This window comes from Trematomus bernacchii, unplaced genomic scaffold (genome assembly GCF_902827165.1).
Source record: "Trematomus bernacchii unplaced genomic scaffold, fTreBer1.1, whole genome shotgun sequence".
In the NCBI taxonomy this organism is placed as follows: domain Eukaryota; kingdom Metazoa; phylum Chordata; class Actinopteri; order Perciformes; family Nototheniidae; genus Trematomus; species Trematomus bernacchii.
In genome coordinates, this window is record NW_022987705.1 from 3,177,463 (window position 1) to 3,203,325 (window position 25,863).

At 41.8% G+C, this 25,863-nt stretch overlaps 3 protein-coding genes across 5 annotated transcripts in view; all 3 read left to right on the plus strand.

The window, feature by feature from the left end:
- Positions 1-109: 109 nt before the first annotated feature.
- On the plus strand, positions 110-19,943 carry c2cd2l (c2cd2 like). Of its 2 annotated transcripts, none has more exons than XM_034139860.1 (15): positions 110-386; positions 684-1,132; positions 11,658-11,753; positions 11,874-11,993; positions 13,099-13,209; positions 13,974-14,087; positions 14,219-14,318; positions 14,399-14,531; positions 15,099-15,163; positions 15,399-15,520; positions 15,963-16,134; positions 16,236-16,328; positions 16,676-16,809; positions 17,351-17,564; positions 18,150-19,943. In XM_034139860.1, exons 2-15 carry the CDS (start codon positions 767-769, stop codon positions 18,392-18,394), a joined length of 2,085 nt encoding a protein of 694 aa, XP_033995751.1. In that variant the 5' UTR covers positions 110-386; positions 684-766; the 3' UTR covers positions 18,395-19,943. The 2 variants fall into 2 exon arrangements, with proteins under 2 accessions (XP_033995751.1, XP_033995752.1); XM_034139861.1 differs by having other exon boundaries at positions 16,715-16,809.
- A 507-nt stretch (positions 19,944-20,450) lies between these two features.
- LOC117490230 (histone H2AX) lies at positions 20,451-21,140 on the plus strand. The gene has a single exon (XM_034139862.1). The coding sequence runs from the start codon at positions 20,583-20,585 to the stop codon at positions 21,009-21,011; it is 429 nt and encodes a 142-aa protein (XP_033995753.1). The 5' UTR covers positions 20,451-20,582; the 3' UTR covers positions 21,012-21,140.
- A 2,765-nt stretch (positions 21,141-23,905) lies between these two features.
- Positions 23,906-25,863, plus strand: part of phldb1a (pleckstrin homology-like domain, family B, member 1a) — a 34,928-nt gene continuing 32,970 nt past the window's right edge. The window contains exon 1 of one of the 2 annotated variants that reach the window (XM_034139865.1): positions 23,906-24,080. The gene's annotated coding sequence lies outside the window, so the exon portion shown is untranslated. Of the gene's footprint in view, positions 24,081-24,318; positions 24,541-25,863 lie in introns of those variants that run through there. The other variant, XM_034139866.1, reaches the window with a different exon arrangement.

Sequence of the window (25,863 nt, forward strand, 5' to 3'; positions counted from 1 at the left end):
ATGTTTCATGCTTTTATTTTGAAAGCTCCACCTTTCACTTCCGTTTTACTGCTGCGTTCCTCCTCTGCAGCGCCACCTGTGGGCCTCCTCCGCATTGCTCTTTCTTTATCAAACCATCATTGTGGAGAGGTGACAGAGGTAGGAGGGTACGAGCAGCGGAGAGCCTAAACCCTCCGGACTCTGTCGGTTTTTACAGAGGACAGGAGGCTTCATTTTGAATCTATTAATGACCGCAGGGAGACCTCAGTCAAAACGTCGCTTCAGATTTGGAGATGGGACAAACACATTTGCTGTTGGCAGGTCATCGCCATGAAACCAGCTTCATGTTACCAATGCATCGCGTTCGTTACCCTGCAGCCTGCAGCACGGACTGTTCAAGTTAAACGGTAGGTTGTTATGAAGCTACAATTTATAATCTGTTGTTATATTTTCCGAATAAACCTGCTGCTACATCGTCCTCTTAGATAATGCACAATTAATCCTTATCTACGTAACGTTAACGCAGGTTCAAGGGCTTTTGCTTCATATGCATGGTGTGTTGCATGGGATATAAAACCAAGCATATTAAAGTCAAAGTGGTCATAGCCTCCGTGTCTGTGCATCCCCTTTGCATTTTGGGTTATACATTGTTATGACACATTGAATCAAGATGACTGACTGATGTATTTTGCCTCTACTCACAGGGTTCTTCAGCGGTTCTGCTCTGATTGACAGTCCTGATATTTCCATCTGGACCTGGTGGTATGAGAGGCTCCAGGAGACGGTGATGGAGCTCCAGGAGTTGGGCTGGCTGTGTCTGGTGGGTCTCTTCCTAACCTCCCTGCTCATTGTGCTGGGATGGCTGCTCCAGTACTTGCTGACCGTGCTGCGTCTGTGGAGATCCAGGAAGACAGCCAAGCAGGACAGGAGAGATATAGCCTGGCAGCAGCTCTCCATCACACAGCCCCAGCAGAGCCTGGCTGGAGGAGCGTGGGGCTTCCTGCTGAAGCTCCGCTCGGGCCGGGGTGCAGGAGCTTCATCTGAGGCAGGGGTCAAAGGCCTGTTGACCTCTCTGTTCTCCTTCAAGTCCTTCAGAGAGCACTGGCAGAGGACCTGGGTCAAAGCTCTGAATGAGCAAGCGTGCAGGCATGGGGTGAGTTGTTAATTTCAGATATTGTTACCACGGCTATCACAAGATTTCTGAGGAAAATACTTGATATCTAGGGCTACCAGCTCTAGTCGATAAGTCGACACAGATTTCTGTCGTCCATGATTCATTTTTTGGACTTTTTTTCCTGCTAAATGTCTGATGTTAAAGAAAATTATGAGCACATCTCATCTGATAAGATAACCAAAATCCAAAATGTATGCTAGTCGACTTAACATTTCTTAAGAAGAGGACAGACCTATATAAATATTGGGTTGTTCATTAATGCTTTAACAAAAGTTACATAATGACATTTGTATTATTAATCCTCAGAAATGTGGATAAAAACCCTCAGTGGCATATAACAGAAGAGATAAAACAGTCTTGATGTACAGAAAGAAGCCAGAAAACATTTATGAACAAAATGTACCACTTCTAGGATATCTATGCTCATGTCCCAATACCGACTTAATATTAATACATGTCCCAGCCATGAATTGGAGGAGGTGTAGCACATATCATACTGCATAGGAGAGATGAATAAACATGATGTCAGTGTGTAAAGGAGCACGGCTAAGGTTACTCCGCTGAGCAGAGGCATTAATAGTTAAGCAAGAGCTGATACAGTCGGTGTGCCCTTGTGCGCTGGAAGTGTGTGTAGGCAGCGAGGTGGAGGTGTGGGAGTTGGAGTGTCTAATCCGTAAGAGGATGGGGGGCAGAGCGTTGCGTAACAGCTCTGAATCAATGCACATAAGAGAGGAGAGGCAAGACCAGTCAGCGTAGTCACAGTACGAACACCCACGGCTGATAAAAATAGTTTGATACCCCGGCCTGTGATGGGGGAAATGGATGATTTTGATCGAAGTCTATGAAGAATAGTTGTCTCTCACCTCCCCCTGCAGCTCATAGATTGTATTAAAACTGCAAGAGGTAGCTGCTTCGACCAAGAATGTGGGATTCAGTCTGCTGAGAGTCCAGACGGTCGGTTGTCTGGCACGTGTTGGAGGATTAGAGTACGTTTCGAAAAGGTCTTTCTCCTTTTAAATAGCTCCTTTTGATCTGTGTGAATCAAAGTCTTCCACACGGTTAGATGTGAGCACTGCTGGAAGAGGAGGAGGATCCTCTGCACCCCCCACTCAGAAACCGTGTGTGTGTGTGTGTGTGTGTTGCATGAGAGATGAGTTGGCGGCGAGTTTAAATGGGTCAGTTCAATCCACAAAGCAAACATGCACAACAAACGGCACTTGATTCTGATTCAGAAGGATCAGCCTCGCCTCAGATGTTCGAGTGAACTCTTTGGAGACAGAACAATTTGGTGATGGTGCAAGTTTTGCATATTGGTTTGATAAAAAAATAAAGAAGGAGACGATTCAATAAATAAGCCAGTACTTGTTCAGCACATTTCTTAAATGTATTGTTTTTTAGATACCCTGCTAACAAATATTGAACAGTATTTTGCATGCATTTGCAATTTCATATTGGTTATATTGGTTATATATGTCGTAGGAGTCTGACTGTATGACCTAGCTCTGTAATAAACTTGATCTTCATGTAGTGCCATCCAACCAAATTATAGATGTGAGGAACTGTAGTGGCCTTCAGGTATAGACAAAAGTGGAAGGCCACCTATAATGCCAGTTTTTAGTTTGTCCTTACTAAGCTACTGTAGAAAGATGGCAGTGCGACATGGAAGAATTTGTGGTAGAGGACCTGCTCCCTATGTTGATATAAAAAGCTCATTCTGAACTACAACAGTTGTTAGTTTGAGAATATTACAAATGTAAATGGCCATCTCTGCTAATAGATCCCAGTGTTTCCCATACATTGATTTATTTGTGGCGGGCTGCCACAATTAAATATCGTCCGCCACAAATGGATCTAATACATTTTTTTAATTTGAATGGATAGTGAGGTGGGCTGATGATCGGAAGGTTGCGAGTTCAAATCCCGCCTGGAACACCACTACTAGTGTGCCCTTGAGTAAGGCACTTAGCCCTCAGTTACTCCAGGGAGAATGTCCCTGTAATTGGTCATTGTAAGTCGCTTTGGAATAAGGCGTCTGCTAAATGCCTAAATTGTAAATTATATTTTTGGGAGAATAAACCCCACAGATCCTCAACTCCGGTGTGTCTCACTCATTAAAACACAGAGCAACAAGAACGTTGTCTACAGTAGCCATGAACTCGCATGAATTTTCTTATTTGAGGGGGGGGTGGATGCGTGGGCCACCCAAATAGGTTAAGGGGCCTTTGGCTTTTTTTGCCGGGGGGGGGGGGAGGAATCAAATTCTGTGGGAAACACTGGATCCCCCTAAATCGTACATATTGGTCCCTTCAAGGAATACTGTCTAGTCTTTATGCTAAGCTACGCCAACTGTAGTTAGATTATAAATTAAGAGCGTGGTATTGATCGTAACATTTAAAGCCAAAATTATACTCTCCGCATCTGTGAGTACACAAGGGTCCCTGTGACGTCGGTGACCACAGCTGTCGATTTTCAGTCTGCTCTGGAGTACATCAGTCCCTTTAGTCGGTGCAACACGATGCACATTTCCAAAAATGGAAAAGGATGCCTTTAAAGTCTGACAGTGTTTGTGTTGTTTAGGATATCCATTTAGTATAGAGAGAAAAGTCCTTCAAAGCCAGTCTGTTCCGTGTAATATACCGTACAAACTGCTTTAGTTAGAGCTTGAACATGTTTGTGATTCTTTGTGTGAATCCTTCATGGTCTTATGTTATATCACATGTCTTTTGGTATGCAGCATTAAGTTAGCTGTATTTTTTTTCTCCCAGTGTTACGCATTTTTGAGCTTGTAATAAACAGGTCAGTGAACTGATCGAGTGTATTTCTCCTGTAACTGCTTCTCTCTGATATATGGCGGTAAATTGGAGCGTCTCCCAGCTTAGTTTTCTTTCTAATAAGTTGATCTATTGCTCTCGGTTACCAAGAAACTGCACAACATTGGAGTGAACCTTGGGTGAACTGTGGACATTTATTGAGGCTTAGTATAAAGGAGATATAAATAGAAATCCCTATACAACCTAGCTGTATTTGCTCTTTGCACAGCTACTCTGTTTGTGGTGGAATTAGCATCAAACACATGAGGGAGGCTTAGAAAGGGTTTTAAAAAAGAAAGTTGCCATGGAGATTTATTGCACGTAAGAACCTATAACCTTCATGTTTCTTCTGCTCTTCTATGACCTTTAGGCGTATGATTGCAGGGCTTTTGCCCAGCAATCATAAAACATACAATGTTTTTTTAAGATAGTTCTCCAGACTGAGAAAATGCGTCAGTGTGTGGTGGAGGAGCCAAGCGGTCCACGTCTGTCTGTCCATGTGTTGTTAGTTTGTGAACTGAGGGTGTGAGCCAAAACTTCCCGAGTTTACTCATCACAATAACAAATTGTTTCATGCAATCTGTTATTGTTAATGTGTTTTGGGGCGTATGCAAATCACAAACGCGTTTTTTAACGAAACTTTGAACGAGATACGAATATAAGAAACATGTCTTGCTGTATTTAGAACAGCTTCTTCCAGTAGTCAGTCTAAAAGGCTAGCTTCGTCCAATCACTGTCCTTATCCTGTCACCTAGGTTTGGCATCTGCAGCTTTTATAATTAAGATATAACATGTGGTAGTATCTATTTAAAGAAGCCATATTATGCTTTTGGGAGTTTTCCCGTTCCTTTTGTAAAATGTAAATGGTCTGCAACAGCTAAAATCTTAAAGTAACCTCTAGAAGGAGTTTCTGCCCAGACACTCCACCCCCTTCCTGCATGAAACGCCTCCATTTAACTCCTTTGTTTACTTCCGTAACATAGTGACATCACTGTGTAACACTCGCGCTTCTATTGGCTAGCTCTCAAACACATTGTACGTGATAAACTAAGGGGTGGGACAATTCTAACCGATCACAACAGAGCCGGCCAGCCAACCAATCAGAGCAGACTGGGCTCTGGTTTCAGACAGAGGGTGAAAAGAGGTGCTGCAGCACAGGCAGTATGAGACAAATAAAGAGCTTTTTGAACATTAAAGCATGGAGACATGTCACAGAAGAGACACAACATACAAATATCAACCTGAAAATGAGCACAACATATCCACTTTCATTATTTTCTTGTTACTGTAGTGTTGAAACTTGGCCTTGGTTTTTTATTTGTATTTCCTTCATAAAAAAAAAAGTCGGGAAAAACCTGTTGTAGGTTTTTTTGGATACATGGCAAGTATTTAGTGGTCACAAGTGAGTCACGTCACATTCTCAACCTCTCACACCCAGTAAACACCTGCAGGCCATCTGCTGTGGGCACTAAGAAAAAAGACACTAGAGCAGCCTCACGTTCTCACCTGACTTGCATTTCCTGATTATGTTTCTGCATCCGGCAAAACATGAGCTTCTCCGCAGGGAAAAAGCACAATGAAGATACGGCTTCAATGTCATCATGTGGGGATTAGGACGCAAAGCCTTTATAGCATTAACCTAAGTACTTGTGCTGCATTAAAAATGGATGCTGACAGCGGTCTTTAAATAATTATGTTGAAATGTATCCAAATAAAGCAAGTTGAATAAGCCTGCACAGAAAGTTGTACTACTAAAAAAAAATAGCTTTTCGGAAACTAGAATAAACATAAATCCATAACCAAAAATCAATCTGGTGGTAAAAAAGATTTGATGCATGGCAGCAGGAAAAGATACATTCACAAACTATCTATTGTACATTAAATTGGTACAAATATACCTCCATCAAATCGTTTTATGTAAAGCTGAGACAGGAAATTAATCGGCAACTATTTTGACAGAAGGATTAAGGGATTTTTGTGATTGTTTTTGTCCTCCCTGGCTTTTCATATGTTAGGTCAAGCTCATGTAATTCTTCTGAAATCTGGCTTTAAAGACAAGGCAGTAAAGGATGTAACACACGTTCGTTTATCCGTAGCATTATACGCTGACTTTGCGGTGCTCTTGGGATCATTTTGTGAGAGGATATTCATTTCAGTATTGGTTTTCTGCCCCAATGACACATGACCTTTTATTCCAGTGGATAAACATGAGGGATATTTCATTGGCAGTCAGGGAAAAGAAGGTTTTGCTTCCGTTGTTTACACCTCTTACTGTGTGTATTGGTATTCATCGAGCTGCGATAGATTACATTTGATTGTGAAAAGTAAATTCATGGTTTCTTAGGATGTTCATATATTGTTGTTGTACTTGTATTGTCATTACACAGTACAGGTACTATGTAACAAAATGGTTTCTCTGCATTTGACCCATCCTAGTGTTAGGAGCAGTGGGCTGCCATTATGAACGGCACTTGGGGTGTTTCTCAATCGCGAGTACGCTTGCTTGGTAGCACATGTCTGCCGAGCATCTTGCTTCAGAAGCAAGGCAAGAATACTTCCTGGCATTCGGAAAACGCTAGCAAGTGTGCGTCATATGAGAGGCCCCGCCTTACATTTTCCACAATGCACAATTTTTAAGCATTTTAAGACCGCGGAGTCTACACATGTGCAGCCTCGAAATTTCTCGCTACGAAGTACGCCGGGCTCGGTAGATTTCCAAGTATGCTGGAGATTGGAACAGTACTTCGGCGGCTTGAAATAGTGGCTCTGAAGCAGCTTTACTCGCGATTGAGAAACACCCTTGGTCTTGCCGGGACTTGAACTGGTGACCTTCCAGTTGCCAAGCCAAGTCCCTATGGACTTCGCCACCACCACCCCATATATGCTATGTGGTTGAAAAGATTACACATATTACATGGTACATATAATTGTATATCCTGAAAGTGTTTGGAAAATGGTTTGAAAGAATGTAATTGATATATATTTGTTAGTATTTAAAAGGAAGTTAAGGTGTTGATCTGTTAGATAGCAGATTGTCCTAAAGGGGCCATACTATGCGCTTTTTGTTGTTTTGACTTTCCAGTAGTGTGTTATTTAGTTGTTTTTTTTGCATTTGAATGCAAATAGGAAGCTGGAAATGAATAATAGGGCCGCTTTGATCTAGTATCCTGCGATCTATTGCTTTTGTCTTCAACAACATATCTGGGGATTTGAGGTATTTCCTGGTATAAATTACACGTTTACTCTTGTGATTGTTTCTCCACTTCTAAAAGGGGCGTAACACCACTGTGCAATCTTCTGTGGGTTTCATTATGAAGATTTCATAAGTATCACAAGGTCACTTTCTGTCATTTCAAATAGCAATTTTCAATATGTGGATCACTTTACCTTGTTGATATTCCACTCACTGCAGCACATAGTAACGTAAGCCAGAACCCTCCAATACTCATAATAATATTTTAACGCTGCAAATTCACAGAACAGCTCATACCTTGACCTCAGAGGAGACCTGACCCTGACCCCTGAAGTCAAGTATTCAAAACAACAAGAAGAGACAAAAAAAATCCCCCCCCCCATAAGATCTTTTTTTGAGTCCAACCAGGGGCATTGGGGGTTATATGACATGTGCTGTAACTAATCTGCTACCAGGGGGCTGAATCTTGACAGGTTGTTACATAAAAACAGTAGAAAATTGTAAAAGGTAAAACATCATTTTTGGGTTTCTAGAGACGAAGTGTTAGTGACACATTCAGCTCCTTCCATTCAGCGATTTGTATTTTTATTTCCGCCATTTTAATTCCAAGAAGAAACATTTATAATTATATGATTTGTGAGATATAGATAAGACAATTGCAACCTCAGGGTGATAGGCAGAGATGCTGAGCACTTGTGTTGCAGCTGTGTTTTTCACAAATCTAAGGATATGTCCAATCTACCTCTACTCTAATGAGACCCCACCAGCCCCTCCTCACTCTTCTGTATCCATATAATCCAGGGATTTGACCCGAGGCTTCATCGCAGCTGGTTATATCCGACAATGTAAATAGGACGCCCTCCGGTTAGTCAACAGTTCACCGGATTTACTTGTATACCCATAAACAATCAATAAAATAAAGCGGATTCAGCCGAATGCCTCTAAAGGTTTAAGAGCATTCCACACAAGCCGGAAGCGCCACTTGCACACTGTGCAGAAATATAAGCTGCTGCCCTTTTCCAAAGTAATCCTAGGATGCATCTTTGTTTCATGACTCAGTTGTTTATCCAGAGGAAATGTTAGAATTACTGCAGGAGCCTCAGGATATAATGCCTTTGGCCGGCGGGCTTGATATGGAGCTATTCGAATGTTTCCTGCTGGATTATTTTGCGGAGGAGGCTTGAATGACTGAACAGGCTGGCCCCTTCAGACCTGCAGATCATAGCAGCTCTGTCATGCACGTGATGAGAAGCCATTGTCACGGGGAGCAGTGGGTGGTGGAGGAGGACTAACAGAGCATACGAGTGCATCTGCTGGGACACAAGCTCCTCGTCCACTGAAGATATGCAATTATAAAGAGCCTGGTGATTAGCTCGAGGCCACAGTTCACATCTTCCCTCTCTGACTGTTTGAGCTGCCGGTAGATGATTAATGCCGTGTGATTATACTAAGTAAATTCTCCTTAAGGACAGGGAACGTTAAGCACTCAGCATTCATTTACAATGACAGCGCAGGAAACTCTCGTCACAGATGAAATTCAAAATCAGCTGACAGTTAAACGACCTGAAGTTTTACTTTTAAATTAACAATATTTCTAGGTCAGGGATAAATTCCATTATTCTGTTATTATATCGAATTTGAACAAACGTTTAAAGTCAGGCTAGATCTTAAATGCTTGTCCTTGTAGTTGTATTCAGTCCCATCATAAATGTAACGTGCTGTTATTGAATGTTAAATAATCTTTGGTATTTGACAGATCACCTTTAGTAGTTTTATGCTAAATACTTAACAAGTGTAAGAATGTATAAAGACTTATGAAAAGGCAACAACTCTCAGCACTAACAATAGGCTTCAACGGCTGATGATTTATTTATTTTAACAGTCCTTTTTTTATAACACAAAAACAAAAGTAGTATGAAGGATGTTTTCTTGTATCAATTGTACAATCAAACTGAGATTTGACAGCTAAATGGTGGTTGTTTTAAATGTTGCCACTGCCGAAAATAATTGTGTGATGGTGGTATTTTAGCCTCTTTTAGCCATCTTAGCTGTGTTAGCATGCAGTGAGTAAGATGAGGGTCAACAAATGCCACAGGGGGATTGTTATTCTGGTTGACCCACATGCTTTACATGGGGGGGTCTCTGATAAAACTGAAGTGACACCATGGATGTCCTCAGGAACTGTCTCGTTCCAGAAATACGTTCCACACACTCACACTCATGTGAACAGTGGTGGTTCACAAGGACACATCAGAGGTTATGAGGCCAGCACTGCACTCTCATGACAAAATGCGTTCTGTAGCTTCCGCTAGGAGGATGTAGAACACCACGGAGCACCAGATGGCTGCTGAAGAAGCCAATGAATGCAAAAATGATAAAAAACCCATAAACCAGTCAATTTTAGGCACTTGCCCGACCTATAAACTGGATGATAGCGGTTTCATTTCAGCTTCCACGCATTTACACATACAAATGTTGAACTAACACTGTGGTAAACCCCAAAATATCTATAATATATAAAGATGGGATTATATTTCAGCCCAGAAATTGATTTAAACAGGACATTATATCAGCAGAAACATCATCTGAGCCAACCTTCTTTAAGGCATGCAAGATTTTGACTGACACATTTTGGCAAGCCTGTGCCGCTTTGTGTCCTCAAGCAATTGGGAAATATTTTGTCATAAATTTAGATCCGGAGTGTTTTTAGACTCGTCATAATGGGAGGTCTGGTGGCCTAGTTGTTATGTGCAGAACACACATTTGTGGACGTCATACCGATAGCCTGAATATGATCAACATCCCCCATCCCAGGCTTCTTGTCTTTATGAGATTTCTAGTAAAGGCGAAATGCATAGTGTAAAAAAAAAAAGTGACACTATAATTGAATTATTGCAGAATGTGGGTGTCCCAAAAAAACTGTCACTTAGAAGTATTTACTCACAACATTGTAACGATTACAATTTCCCTCGTTGCAAATATCCTAGAGGGGTTTTGAGTGTATTGACGCAGACCTTTGGTAATACACGTCTCTGGGCCTCACACATTCATAACCTTGTGATAATGGCTTTATCTAACCCCACTCAATACGAAATGCATCCCATCATGTTCGTTCTGCACTTTGGATGTAATGAACGGTTGGGTGGCTGAACAGTTTTAAAGGCTCCAGCCAACCAGAGTTAACACAGCCGGTTGTACGCTCTCGTGTTGGTCCATGAACCTACGTAAGCTTACAGCATCGTACTTGGCTTTCTGCCCTACTGGCTACCACACACACACACACACACACACACACACACACACACACACACACACACACACACACACACACACACACACACACACACACACACACACACACACACACACCACACACAACACACACACACACACACACACACACACAACACACACACACACACACACACACACACACACACACACACACACACACACACTGATTGTAGGTCACTGGTGCTGCCATGCTTCTGGTGAATCTTCTCTCACACTGGAAACTCCTTTTGTTGGAGGTGTCTCCTGTATTTATGTAGGCATGACTAAGAATTAACGGATGCAGTCTTGATAACGGACGAGGCTGTTTGAGAGGGGAAACCCGAAAACGTATTATTACAGAAATTCATATTAACTTGTACTCATTACCACCATTTGGTCAAACATATGTTGTGGTGCGTATGCCAGTGTCTTGCAGCACTGTTCATCATAAAGCCAAGGAGCCGCCTGGACTTTAACCACAGTAGTGCTCTGCCACGCACGATAATTACAACAGCCTCATGATTGTTGGCGTACACATTGTGGCACCTTACAGGTTTATTGATTCATTTAAATGTCCTGTATCAAACTTAACAGTGTGACCTGGAAATGGTTCGCCTTTGGCAGGAGAAATATAGTCATGCATTAGTAATCTCGACTCAGTTACAAAATGTGCCAAAGGGAACAGGGAGATTGTGAGCTTGCTGTATTCTGAAGTGTTCAAAGCAATGTTATTTTTTTTAAGGATGTGATTAGCCTGTTAATGAGTTCAATCACTCTGCGCAAATACCAATAGGCGATACGGTACGTCCACACGGCAGCGTCTCGTTGAAGCTTGCCGGTGGGCGTGTCTGGCGTGCGAGCAACAACCAATCACATTCATCTCCAGCCCCGGACACACAAGCACGCGGTTTGATTGGCTAGAGCTTGTACTGGCATATGATTTCAACGGAGACGCTTCCCATTTACTTTGAATGGGGTGACGTCACGCTTTGCCGAACTGCATTGTGGTTCCGTCGCGTCGCTTTGCCTCCGTTGAAAAGTTCAACTTTTGCGTGACTTGTGTGTCCGGGGCGGGAGATTAATGTGATTGGTTGTTTAGACTGTGATCTAGATTTATTAAAGACTGTATCACTGCAGTACAACATCTTTTAAGTCGTCCCCAAGTGTGTGTTCTTTTTCTCTTATGTAATATTTAGGACATTTTCTTCTCTTCCTCTGTTTCTCCCAGAGCTCCATCCAGATCACTTTTGACAGCAGCCTCCAGTTATCGGCTAACTCTGCAATAGAGAGTGTGACCTGCACTGACCAATCGGCAAACCGCATGGTAAGTCATCTTTATTATTTAAGTGTGGGCAATACATGATAAACCTCCTGGGCCATATTTCTGCACCATAAAAATATCAAGGTTTGTCATTTTTTTGCCAACTTCCTCTTGTTTTTCCAGGTTTTACACTGTAAATGTTGGGTGGACACAGTGACGCTCCCTGTGACCGTCACCCTGCAGTCACATGCTGCCGTTTCCATGGATACCTACCAGATCACTATAGCACCTATGGTGGCACAGGTACACAAGCACACCACCTGGATTGTTTTGCAATTTGCACATTTGAGGGCAGGACTATAAAACAAATCTCAAAGCAACATTTGCATTCTCATTCAAATTAAAAAAAAAAGGCATCTGGCTGTCGCCCGTCATTGTGATGAGATGATGATTAATGGGCCCTGTTCACACCTGGCTTTAACATCGACCCAATCACAATGGGGCAGCTATAAGTACGTCAGTTCACACACACTAGAATGTGTCTCCACATGCTTTTCAAAGGGACCACTTTAAATCAAGTCTTACTTCCCCGCTCTTCATGCAAATAGACACAAACATCATTTGCAAAAGCATTGTTGTTTTTAACACGCCAGAGGCACCATCAAACTTCCCTGCCTTGTGTAACGGAAATTAAAAGAAGAGGAATCAAAGTGATACAGACATGTCTTGCAATGGTCAAGATAAACCACATTTCCCAAGATGTACAACATTGTATTACATTTCTTTGCAAATATTGTAGATGTTTTGTACAGTTTACACAATAACACAATGCTTTCTTATCTCTGCAATACAAGTATTTATAAAACCCACAGTAAGAACCCATTTCACATCCTGGTGCTTTCTGCATCAGTGACCGTGTTTCTTCTCTCTTTTTTAAACAGGATAATCATGTTGGAATTGTTTTTCCAGCTACCCGTAACTCCTTTCACCATCTAGCATAATGAGAAATGTGTTATCGTACCAGAAAATTCTTCATGTTATCTAGCTCCAAATGTTAGCTTGTGTTGTCGTGTTAAATGTATTTCAGAAGCTAGCAGAGACTGCGTATCCTCTAGAACTGCTAAGCCTACTAAATACTAATACTTCTACTATTCTAATACCTTTAATTTAAGCCCATACCAATAGAGTTCTTCATCAATACCATCATGTTCATGGAAGCCTAATCTCCCTTGTTTGTACTAAATTATAAAAATGAAGTACTGTAGTGAATATTTATAATTAGATAATGAAACGTGTAGAATCCTTATAATATTCCTTTGTGCAATCTGTCTGCATGTTGGTTGGTGTGCAGTCTGCAACTAGGTGTGATGTGTTTTTCAACCTTGCCCCCCTTGTCTCTCTCCCTCAGGTGGTGGTGTGTCTGGAGGAGGTGGAGGACGAAGGTCTGCTGATGTCTTGGACTCTTTCCAAGCAGCCGACATTTTCTCTGAGCGTGTCTCCATGCAGGCTGCAGAGACAGGTGAGAACATGTGACACTGATATCATTAATATGAGATGTCTGCCACATGCTGTCAGCTGAGGCCTCGTCTCTGCACCGGTCTGGAGTTTACAAGCTAAAAGGTCACATGTGTTAAAAAAATGACTAGACAATATGAAATTCTTTCCTTACTATGCTCATGCTTTCTGTCAAATTATGTTTCTAAATCTCAGTCAGCATGTGATGATTTGCTTGTGAGTCACGACCCCCCACAAAACTAGCCATGAGTCATGAGGGAAAGGCCGTTCTTGAATATTGTTACATAAGCGTGCCTGCAATTTGATGCATTTTGGCAGTAAAAAAATAGAGTTGTACCAAATGTCTTTTTTACATGTTAAGCTTTTATCGTTTTTTAAATCAAGCTTTGAATGCTTTGTCATATTTATCAAAACCCTCACACTTAATAGATCATCTTTATATGCAACTGAGAAAAATGAATGAATGAAAATGTCCTTGAAAATAATAATACTATATAGCGCAATTAATAGCAGGGGATACCCGCTGAAAGAGTCTACAATATGTATCCAAGCCAGCATTGGTATTGAAAATGGGGATTGGTTAGATAAATAAAAAAAAGGGGTAAACGTTTTTTTTTATTATTATGCAACAATAAACAGCTCTGTTCTATTTGTTCCTACTGGATAACGTAAGATAGTATCAGGCAAGAAATGTATAAAAATCCATAAGTTATGTCCATAGATCAGTTTGTTGACACATACTAATCAGCTGTTTGTTGTTTGTGTCAGGGCACGGAGGGCCGGGCGGACCTGGACACGATTAAAGGACTGATCGAGGACACGCTGTTCAGCGCTCAGCCTGCCATGGTTCTCAACCTGAAAACCTGTGCGTCCAGTCCTTCGGTGAGAAATATGTCTCATTTGCTTCCTTTGAAGCAGTAAGACAAACACAAACAAGGACTTCTGAAATAAATAAATTGCCATGACTCGATGCTGTGTGATAGATTTTGTACCTTTTTTACTCACGCTCCCAGGCCCCCATGGACCATCCATCAGTGGGATTGAACTCTGTACCCCAGAGTGTCGTAGTGAGACGGCTCCTGCTCCGGCAGCTCACGGCGACCTTAAGTAAAGGTCAGATATTTTCCCTCGGCGTCAGATCCTTTCCGCCCGGCCTCCTGCAGATTGCTCACTGTCTCGCTGTGTGCACGCAGGTCAGTGGTCCAGATCAGGGGAGCTGTGCTGTGTCCTGAGCCTGGACCCCCCCTCCACAGAGAGGACCACCCGCTTCCTGTCCGCACCCGGAAACTACAACGCCCCGCTGGAGTGGAGTGAAGAAATCGCTCTGTAAGATGGCTGCTGTGATGAAAAAAAAATAAGCTGTACATTCATGTTAACATAGAAATCCCCAGACGTGTATCCCATCAATCAGCCAGAACACTTTTGGTTATGTTGCATGAGAGATTTTGTTATAATTGTTTTGTATCTCTCTGATTTTCATGCTAATTTGAATGAGGGGATGTGCTTTATTATGTGACAGGGACTACAGATGAGAAACAACGGTGGCACAGAAATGTCGATTAATTTGCAACGTCCCTGTCAAATTAACAAAATACATAAATGTGCAGAAAACAAGGTTGAGGAGAATCTGAATCAGAATTTGATTGCTTTACTGTCAATCAAATATGACCAAACTACACCCACACACGATGAGGAATACTCGCTTTATCAATACGTTTAATAAATAATATGACTGTTACTTGTAAAGGGATACAAATGTTTTCGTTATAGGACATTATTTACATTTTGGAGGCAAGTTTTCAGGGGGTTTGCGATACATTTTCCAAATGAATTCATTTGTGCATAGTCAGCTTTCCCTTGAGATCTAACACAGTTGTTCCCTGTGTGTCTAAGGGAGGTGGGTCTGGAGTCCAAAGAGCTGAGAGTCAGACTCCTGGAGCGGAACGGCACAAGGGAACGTAAGGCATTGCACAATAGCAATTTAGTGTTGGCCGCTGCTCAGGAACCTGATCAGCAGGAATGTTTAACTGCTAAAGCAAAATCGATGAGGCCTGAAATGCAATGTTGGCAGGCTTTACTGTAACTGTAAGCGTTTTTTTAAATGCCAGGATACTCTCCCCAGAACTACAGTGAAAAAAACGGTTTTCATGTTGTTTGTACAAATAAACATTGTTTTGTTTTAAATCTGGATAGAGTTCCTGCCTGGCCACGCCTCCATCCCTTTGGACCTCCGGTGTAAAGCTCCCACCGGACAACACACGCTGTCCATCAGCCCCGGACACGGCTTGGCTCCAAACGCCACCATCACAGCAGAGGTGAGGGACAAGATGCAGCTCATTTCTGTCAAATGATGGAAAGCTCTTTCAAAGCCGATCTCCAGCTTTTGAAGTGCACAGTTACATCACACTTTTATTATCTAACATCAAGCGAGCTGGGATGAAACAAAGCTTCAACACAAAGGGAGAGGCAGTGTTGTATAACAGCTGATACAAAGTCCATTGTCTCTCATCTCTTCTGGCATTTTTTCCGTTCAACTTGACATTTACATATTTCTTCAAAGATAACAAAACGTCTGCTTCTTCTCTGCACGGTAACATTTCCTCCTACAACCTGTTATACCTGAACTGATTACTCATCTAAAATGTGCCCTGCAGGTCCAGATTTCTATTTAAATCAAGTGCTGACTTCTTTAATAGAGTGCCCATCCACACTTTACACCTTATTAGCAAAATCAAGTTGTTTTTCTCCCTCCTCTAGCTGGTTTATGTGGAAACAGAAGAGCCACGCAGCCCCCACAATGCTTTGCCACTTCGTTCCTCCCTCACCCCGAGTAAGAAAGTCGACGTGGACCGAACCATCATGCCGGATGGAACCATCGTAACCACGGTCACCACCATCCAGTCTCGACTCAAACTGGACCGCAGTCCAGGTAGATAAACAGAGTCATCTATAACATTGTGCTGGGATAGTTGTACGAGAAGCTATACATAACGTAGAGAAACAATTGAGATAACATGGTTGTGATTTCAGGTGAATCCCCTTTGCGCTCGCCGTCTAAGCTGGAGGTGACGGAGAAGAAAGCCACCATCCTGACAGACGGCAGCCCCAGCCCCAACCTCAGCAGTGAGTTTGAGAAAGGACTGACACGGTTTTACATAACAATGCAAAGTAGGATAAGCAGCAGGCTGCAGTGTAACAGGAGATGAGAGGAATGCACTTCACAGCACACATCTCTCCTGCAGGTACTCCTGATCAAAACCTTAATGTAGTTTCACAGAAAAAGGACTTGCAGAAATGTCTGACGGACATAAAAGACAATGTTTGATAATTTACTTACATATTTGAATTTTCTTAGACACAAAAAAGGAACAAAATTCATTGTAATAATGCTCACCCTTTTTGAGAACCTCTATTTCGCCTTTTTACTAGTATAGTGCTGATTTACATGTGTGTGTGCTCTTGTTGCTCAGAGAGCAGCCGCCTGTCTAATGGCCTGGATCCTGTTGCAGAGACGGCCATCCGGCAGCTGACAGAGTCCGCCGCCAAAGTATCACGGAAGACGCCAACGAAGAGGAGCACGCTGATCATCTCAGGCGTGTCAAAGGTCAGAGGATGGAGACTGTGTCAAATGTAGTGGTTGTTGAATAAGTGCCATTACTGGAAAAAGAAAAACCAGACAGTACGGTGTCTTTCTTTTAGAGCTATTTTGTGAACATATATCAACATGGTATTGTTTGTAGATGATTTACCTAACTTCTCTTCAGTAAATGAGTCATTGACAAGGTTTGCGAAACCTACCTTTAAGGAATGACATGGAGCCAGGCAAAATGAGTTTGATCTAAATTTAGCCCACAGCCCCAGTCCCCCATTGGTCCACATTATAGGGGAATTAGAGTCCTCTGACCTGATTTGTTTTTGCCTGAAAGACTGCAGAAACATATTCAGTGAAAGAGGCTATCCTTCACACAATTCACTGGTATGTGTCACGATTTTAAGTGTCCATGATATATTTCAAGTATTCATAATAAGCAGTGTTCCAGGTCCAACAATCAGTTACACACGTCCCTCACTCCTATCATCCATTCATTATTCATGCTCACATTTCTAAAAGGGCATCATTTGAGTCAATATCCAACACTCGGCAGGTTCCCCTCTCAGAAGATGACTCAGCGTTATCGAGCGGCTACGCTGCAGCCATGGACGCAGCGATGCATGGCAACCATTACGGGGCGGGGCAAAACCAGGAGGCCGATGAAACCACACCTTCCGATGTGTCGGAGCGCCCCTCTGTGGACGATGTGGAGTCGGATACTGGTTCGGCTGGGGCCTTGGAGACCTGCAGCCTCAAGGACCATAAAGGTAACACGGGGGTCATAGTCTGCTGCTTGGTCTGCGCACTGAAAACATTAGAGAACCAGTTTCTACTAATATTGTTCATTAATGCCTTCTACTAAGTGTAAACACATGTTTTAGCTATTCTAATTATGTTTTTGCACATGTTATGATTGCATGTTGCCACATTTCTCGTCATTAGAGCATCATTTCAATAGATTTAGACTATTTCTCTCCATGTATTTTTCTTTTTCATCCCTCAATACTAGTTTATTACATAGTCCAGTTTATTCCATGTGAAAACAAATCGATTTTAACCCAGCATCACATCAAAACTTAATTTGTGCTATGACAGATTGAAAGGCCATATAGCATGACACACTCTGCTGCCCCCTGGATGCTGTGCTGCAGAATGAACACAGTCAGACCAACGTGGTATTAAGTGGATCTGTGCTCAATTGAATTATCAATTCGATAAAGGAGCTATCTCATAATCTAATTTACATTAATTTATTAAACCAGTAGTTATGTGATTGGTTAGCGTTTTTCTCTATAGCCCGAATATTGTAACTGAGGATTAAATACACTGACAAATCTGTCTGCTTCCTTTAGTGGGCTTTCTCCAAAGTGGAACGAAGCTGTTGTTCCGCAGAAGACATCGAGAGAAGGAGTCCAGTCTCAGCCAATCCCACGAAGACATCTCCAACATGGGCAATAACTTTGCTGCCGCTGCAACTATCAACCGTAAAAAGTCTGGCAGCTTCTCTCGGCGTCTGATAAAACGCTTCTCTTTCCGCTCATCGGGCAAATCAAAAGGCAAAGCTACCAACGGAGGGGCGAGCTCACTGGATAACTGATCATCAACCTGTTTTTGGACGGACTGAACACCCCTGGTGGGTCGGCACCTGGACGTCTTGAAAGGAGGATACCTCTGGGAGGACTTTCCTGTGGAGATAAATGATTGCACCTTCGGGACAGAAGGCATGTTATATCACACCACTGAGGTTTAAATGTGATTCATTTTCTTTTGAGGAGAAATCTGCTGCTTGATGAGGAGAAGTCACAATGAAATGTCTTGTGCCTGTTTGAACACAAACTACTGCAGGAGTGTTTGATTGTGACCAATGCTGAAAATGCTCTAACGCTATTTATTGATATAAAAAAAGCCAGTATGATGCATTTGATTGCACTTGAGACTGTTTTTTCTATCAGCACGTGTACAATTCCCTGGATGTATAACAGTCATTCATTATGTGGTTCTCGTGAAACAAGTGCTATTTATTTTACCCCCCAAAAAATGAAAGTCATCGTAGTTTCTTTACACTGTAAAATAAAGCCATTTCTGTGTTTTTCCAAGCAAATGTAGATTTAAGCCCATAGTTTCAGTAAAATAACAAAGATCGGTCATAATCTAGTACGTCAATTCATAATTGCTTTTACATTGGTTTTAAAAGATTGTTCAATGTTGTATCTGATAAGAAAATATCCTTTTTTATTGTAAAGGTACTTTCTGTGGAACATAAAACATATAATGCTTTTCCGTTTGCTTGTGAAACTTCAACTAGCAAGGTTCTCGAGCAGACTCAAGCAGGGCAATAAGTTTGATATAAATTATGTCGGTAAATAATATATGTTCAGGTATTTCTCTCCTTGCGGCTACTTTTAACACCCATTAAGTAAAATATACGAGTATATCATAGTGAATTCAGTTGATGTGGACATTTCATTATTGCAATAATGGTCATTACTTTGCAGCAAGACTGCATACTGTATATTGTGCAAAATTCCTCACATAGGTTAAGTAATCATAGCAACACATTCTGTATTATATATTCAGGAGCATTATCGGAGTGATTCATTTGAAATAAATGTCAGTCTCAAATGAGTGACAAACATGCAACAGTTTAGACCAAGAAAAGGTCTTTGGAAAGGTTTTAAAAAGATAGATGTGATTTCACGACAAGCGGATAGGTAGAGAGGACATACTCAGGGCTAGAAGACTTCTAGCAACTAGACATTAGTAAACCTCCACCTAAAGGAAAACATAACCCCAACCAGCATGTAAAAATGTACATGTGTTTTTGGCCATATATTTTTCTGATAAAAACTCAACTGACTGCATTAATTTTGGGACTTCAGAGCAACCGAATCAGGGTTATTTGCACCAATAAAATAATAGATATGAAAAGGGGATCACATAGGTGGAGCCACTGCTATCAAACTGATCATGTACTTTACAAAACTACTCAAAACACTGAATAAACGAACAAAGCTATTTTATTGTCTGAAGACACATTATATATGGCTGGAATGTTTAACATGAAGCAGGTGCAACATTTAAGATATGTAGGATTTCTGATGTTATATTTGAAATGTTTAATTTATTGCAAATAAATTATTTTTGAAGCTTCACTAAATGTTTACTGAATATTTATTTTATTTTTCAGGAGGTGCCAAATACTTTTTTTAAGTTATTTGTTTTCTGGTGTAAATACTTTACAAAATGTAGTTGTGTAGAGTTACTTTAAATACAAACATAGCCTACAATGTCATAAAACAAGTACCTGCTGATTTTAGATCTGCCCATGACTATGAGTTTTTGACTCTTTTCAGGTGTTCAATTTTCTCATGCCACCAAAGTTCATGAAAACGATTTGCTTTACTTTTACTGCAGCATTCATTAAAGCGCCAAAAAACTTAAAGCTGGAGGGAAGACACCCGATTGGTCTTTATTATACGCCTCTTTTCAACAGGACCCACTCACATCAAGCAGGGAAAACAACAGCCAATCGCTTTAGCTTCAACTACAGGGCCCATGGTGATTTGTTGACTTCAGAGAAGATACGCCAATCGTCAGTGACTTCCGGTCCCTTGTGATCTCTCAAAGCCAATCATACTTGACTATGTTTATTCCAAGAGCCAATCACGTCCTAAGGCGGGACCAAGCTTGGGGTTTATATCCAGGTTGTGCGAATATCTTCCACATCACTTGTAGAACGCACGATTGCAGTATTACCTTGCTGAGGATAACCACAACAAACAACAATGTCTGGAAGAGGGAAAACCGGAGGAAAGGCCCGTGCTAAGGCCAAGACACGAAGCTCCCGTGCCGGTCTGCAGTTTCCAGTAGGCCGTGTCCACCGACTCCTCCGCAAGGGTAACTACGCTGAGCGAGTCGGCGCCGGAGCCCCCGTGTACCTGGCCGCGGTGCTGGAGTACCTCACCGCCGAGATCCTGGAGCTGGCTGGCAACGCCGCTAGAGACAACAAGAAGAGCCGCATCATCCCCCGTCACCTCCAGCTAGCTGTCCGCAACGACGAGGAGCTGAACAAGCTGCTCGGCGGAGTGACCATCGCACAGGGCGGTGTCCTGCCCAACATCCAGGCCGTCCTGCTCCCCAAGAAGACCAGCCAGGCTGCCGCGAGCTCCGGCAAGGCGGGAAAGAAGGCCTCATCCCAGTCCCAGGAGTATTAGCTTTCTGGCTAATAACTCTTTACCCCAAAGGCCCTTTTAAGGGCCACCCACTTCTCATCCAGAGAATGATTGTTCCTGAAATGTTTCTTTTCGCATTTTATTTAATAAAGGATTGTTTTGTTAAAGTAATTGGCACTATTGTGGTTCAACGCTAGGCTAACTGATGTTTCATGCTAACTGATGTTAACTGCTAATTATGTGAGAGAAAGTTAGCCGTTGTATTAATGTAACACTAGCTATCCTTACAGTGTCCACATGTCGTCCATAGTTACTGATTTCTAGTGTTCATCTTTCAACCCTTACAGTAACCACCTAGTTTTCTAAACAATAGTGCTTATTCAGCAGGCCATTCACATGTTAAGGAATAAACTAAACTATTTTTAGGGATTACTAAAATGCACTGCAAAGGGTTGCAAGTTGCAACGTTACCGGAAGCTGCTACACAAACTGCAGCGTTCATCCGGTCGATTCCAGCATGACTGAACCTTTTGTGGAAGTCTGATTTAATATCCTCAGTTTAAGTTGAACTAAATTAAAATTAACCAATCCTCCAGTGCATTACATTTCATACACTGCAGGTCAAATTATTATTTGCTAAAAGCATAGTAAATAGTCTCAGTCAAAGAGTAATCCATGATTCCCATAATGTGTACACTTAAAAACACGTAGTTTACATTTATTCATAGTGTCAAACACTAAACCATAGTTTCTGTGGTTATTTATGGTGATATTTAGCTAGAAATAAATAAGAACACAGCTGTGTATATATATTAGCTGTAGCTGGGAGTACTCAAACTGACCATTGCAAGTATGTTAAAAAGCTCAATGTAACTTAGAATTTGGGCACTTTCTCTTCCCTGACTTTATTTGGTAAAACATGTCCTCAGCTAAATATGTCATGTATAGCGCTGCAGCTTGTGCATCTGTGCGGTAAACTTCTGCATAAACCAGTAACGGCTCTTTCTGCTTGCAGCTCCAGGTGTTTCCTTATTTACAACTGAAGATGCAAACATCCGCAGACAGTTTACAAGCAGGAGCACAGTGACATCTGATAAAGTACATGTGGCATACAGAGTTATTTTACCCCATATAATCCTAAATCCAAACTTCAGGTTGGAAATTGTTCAATAAATCAGAATTTAAGCAAGAGCAGTTTTCTATTAGAAAGGCGTAAGAAGCATTTAGATAAAGTTAAAATACATAAAAACCATACATTACCAATGGCTATATTCCTTATAACACATTTACTGTTAGCTCCCACGACATAACACATGAATTTACCCTGTATAGTCCTAAATACAAGCCTCTCGATAGAAATTGAGAAATAAATCCGAATTCAAGCAATAACAGTTCTGTATGAGAAAAAGGGCCCAAAGAAGCATTTGGATAAAGTTCAAGTACATCATGTTGTTTATTAAGAAACTCATACAATACCAATATACATTATAAAACCTTAACTGTTAGCTCCATGTACATTTGTGTTGTGGAAGGCGTTAGGTTTACAATATTTGTCCAGTAAGGATGTTGTTAAATTATACCAGGATAGGTGTAAACCCCAAAAGAGAAAAAACTGTCAACAATGCACAGCAGATACAAATACAAGTAATGGCTTCTTTAACATTGTTAAAATGCAGTACAGTGATTGGACTACAAACATATCCAAGATTTGCAAATACACTGAGACGGTTAATCCAATCAAACATGTCAGAACAATAATGTTGGGGGTGAAATTCACTGGCTTTGCCACCAGGGGTCAACGGTTTCATGCCTGAAAATCTCTGATATGTGACGTGTCAATGCCCATGTGTGTTTCCATTTAATAACAATTGAAGACAGCTCACTGCTCTCATTGTTCCAACAGATATTCAACATGTGTGCAGATGTTCTCTGCTCGACATGAAAGCAGTGACAGTAAAAGAGTGAAGTGTTTGACCATCTTTAGGATCCATTACTCCTCTTAGCAGTCACACTTTCTGCGTGTGAGATTTGGTTGCTAACAGGAGCGGTTATTTTAATGTCATCTGTGGTGGGAATTGCTTGTTTAAGTCATTACGTTTCAGACATATCCACCTAAAATAATCCCCCAAAACCATTACGCAAAGAAGGAGGAGAGCCTGCAGGTATTTCTGTCTGCTTCCACTGTTTTATTAGTGGCAAAAGCAGCATGACGCACCGGGTTTGAACTGAGCCCAGGACAGGCTGAACCAATTACTCAGGCCTTGACAACGTGTCCAACACCGGCAGCCGGGCTAAAAATTCCAGCCTGTGAGGAAAAAACCCTGTGTGATAACTATAATTTCCTGATTGGCACTCTGTCAACGGCTCTAAATGAACCTTCTCCTCTCAGCTGTTAGTGGAAAACAAACAGATATGCTGAGTTTTTTTCAGTTATCCTCTGCTTTTGTGGTTTTACAATATATATGTAATTTAAGGCAGGAAGTACTTTCTGTAAAGTGACAGAAATGGTTGACTTGAGAGAAAATCAGTCACTTGTGCATCTCTCAATCTATCCCTTCATGAGTCTGAAGTGATGTCATCTTGACTGCTTTTCCATGTTTTGTTAATTACAGCTAATGGACTAATACAAGGAACAAAAAAGTAACCTGAAGGGAGTTAAGGAGTTTAAGTGTATACTGGGTAAAGTCTTTACATCTGAAAAATAGAACACATCTAACTTGTGGGAATCACGGGGCAATGTAAGATTCAAATAAATGGGGAAAGGAAAAAAGGCCCTTTTTATTAGGTACAGTCTGTACATCTGAGAAGAGAACACATCTAGCTTGTGGGAATCATAGGGCAATGTAAGAAAGAATGGGGAAAATAAATGATAAGTGGGTAGAGGAAAAAGGGCCGGACAGAGGGGTGGACCCGGCAGAAACGTGTGTGTGGAGGATCTGACTGTTTCACTTTGAAACTGTCCCAACAGCAGGGAAGAGCTGACAGCATATTTCCATCCTCTAGGAGAGAGACTTTTTCTCATGAACACTTGGGAAGATGCCTCGTCTGCTGTGTTTCTAATCTTTGGACTGAATCATCCCACAGACAAGAAGATGTTCATCGCCAGCTCTGGTAATGAGAAACAAAAATGTTTGCTCGAATGTGTGTGTGAGCGTGTGTGTGTGTGTGTGTGTGTGTGTGTGTGTGTGTGTGTGTGTGTGTGTGTGTGTGTGTGTGTGTGTGTGTGTGTGTGTGGTGCAACGAGAAGCAGAGAGAGTGGGAGAGAGAAAGAGATAATGGAGCCATTGTGGCAGTTTACCCTCATGGTTTTCAGCCTGACACGACCCACTCAACGTGTGTGAGAGAGGTCACATACTTTCATTATCCTTATTGCGTGCCAATGTATAACTTCACCACTACAGAGCAGGTGGAAAAGAGAGTTTAGGAGCCAAGCCCAGCCTTCTCTGAATGAGCATTTTTATGTGTGTGAGATCCGGCTGCCTTCAGGGCTCACGCGTCCAGTTTTGTAGTTGGAGTTATAGGCTGGTGCAGTATTTCACCTGACAGGAGTGTGAGGTAAACACAAGCCTCGGTGAGTAGATATTTTTTTTAAGTGCCTAAAAACCCTGCAATGTGATGCATTTCTATATATTATGTATATCTAATCTAATCTAATTTAAATAGGTAAAATATGCCATATGATTATGACTTGTTTGCATGTGCATTGTCTTGGTTGAGACAGAGAAAAGTAGGCAGAGGATAAAAAGGAAAATAAAATCTTAATACGCGCAGATTTCTGTTCTTAGTTGTTGCTCATGTTCGTCTGGGAGAGTGCTCCATCAAGGTGGTATAAGGCTGATCTCATGACACAAGTTGGATCTAAGATGGATGCAATATATGAGAATATGGGTGTTGTATCAGATAAGACATTCATGTGCACACATCGTTAATTTGTGGCTGAATAACAGATACCACTGTCCTCCAAATAACTGGGTCTTTCTTTGTAGATGATGATAATCTGTATAACTCATCTGTGAATCAGACTGTCATCACACGGCTGCCTCCGGATGAGGGTCTTTCTTATCCTGATTTGAGTCTCACATTCATGCAGCATTCCTCCAAGCCACAACAAGCTCCACAATTCAGTTACGGGTCAACGTTAGGTCAGAGTTCATGTTATGGCCTGTCAATGTTAGCGGAAGAAGGAGGATGTGTGCACTCCAGAGAGGAAGTGCAGACAGGGTTCAGGGCACTGAAGTCCCTGTTACCTGAACTAATGCGAAAAGGAAAGCTAAATCTGTTTCTCATTAGACTTTTACACATTCTTCAACTTTAGGGAATGTTATCTGCGTCTGACTGTATCCTGCCAAAGCATTTTGAGCATGCTTCCACCTGTCTGTGTTGGGTTTCATTCAGCTGTTTCCCTGGTGATTCTGATCTCCTCTCCAGGTTTGGTTTCCCAGAGGTATGAGGGAAAACATCCACCCTTTGACTGGTTTTGTTTTTAGTCCTACTGGGTGTCCACTCACCCCACAACACACAGCTCAGGGATCCTAAAGTTGTGTGGTGGCTTGACGTGATTCGCAAATGTAACAGTGGTTCGGACACATTTCAAAAACAAAGAGGTCCAAGGCAAAATACCACCATGCACTGGGCATCCGAGGAAAGAAGAGGTGCAGGAAAGCCACGGGGTGAAGGGCTGACGGACATAACAAGGTGTCTGGGGAAAGTGGTGGTGGAGTGCATTAGACTAGCAGAAGACTGGGATGTTTGGAGACTCCCAAATGACTCAAAGGCTACTCGAGTAACTTGACCACCTGTCTACCGTCATGTCAGGGCATCCTTCTGCTCCACAGCTTTAGACAGAGTGTGTATCTAAGAAAAACTCTACATTCTGAACCAGACACATGACTCA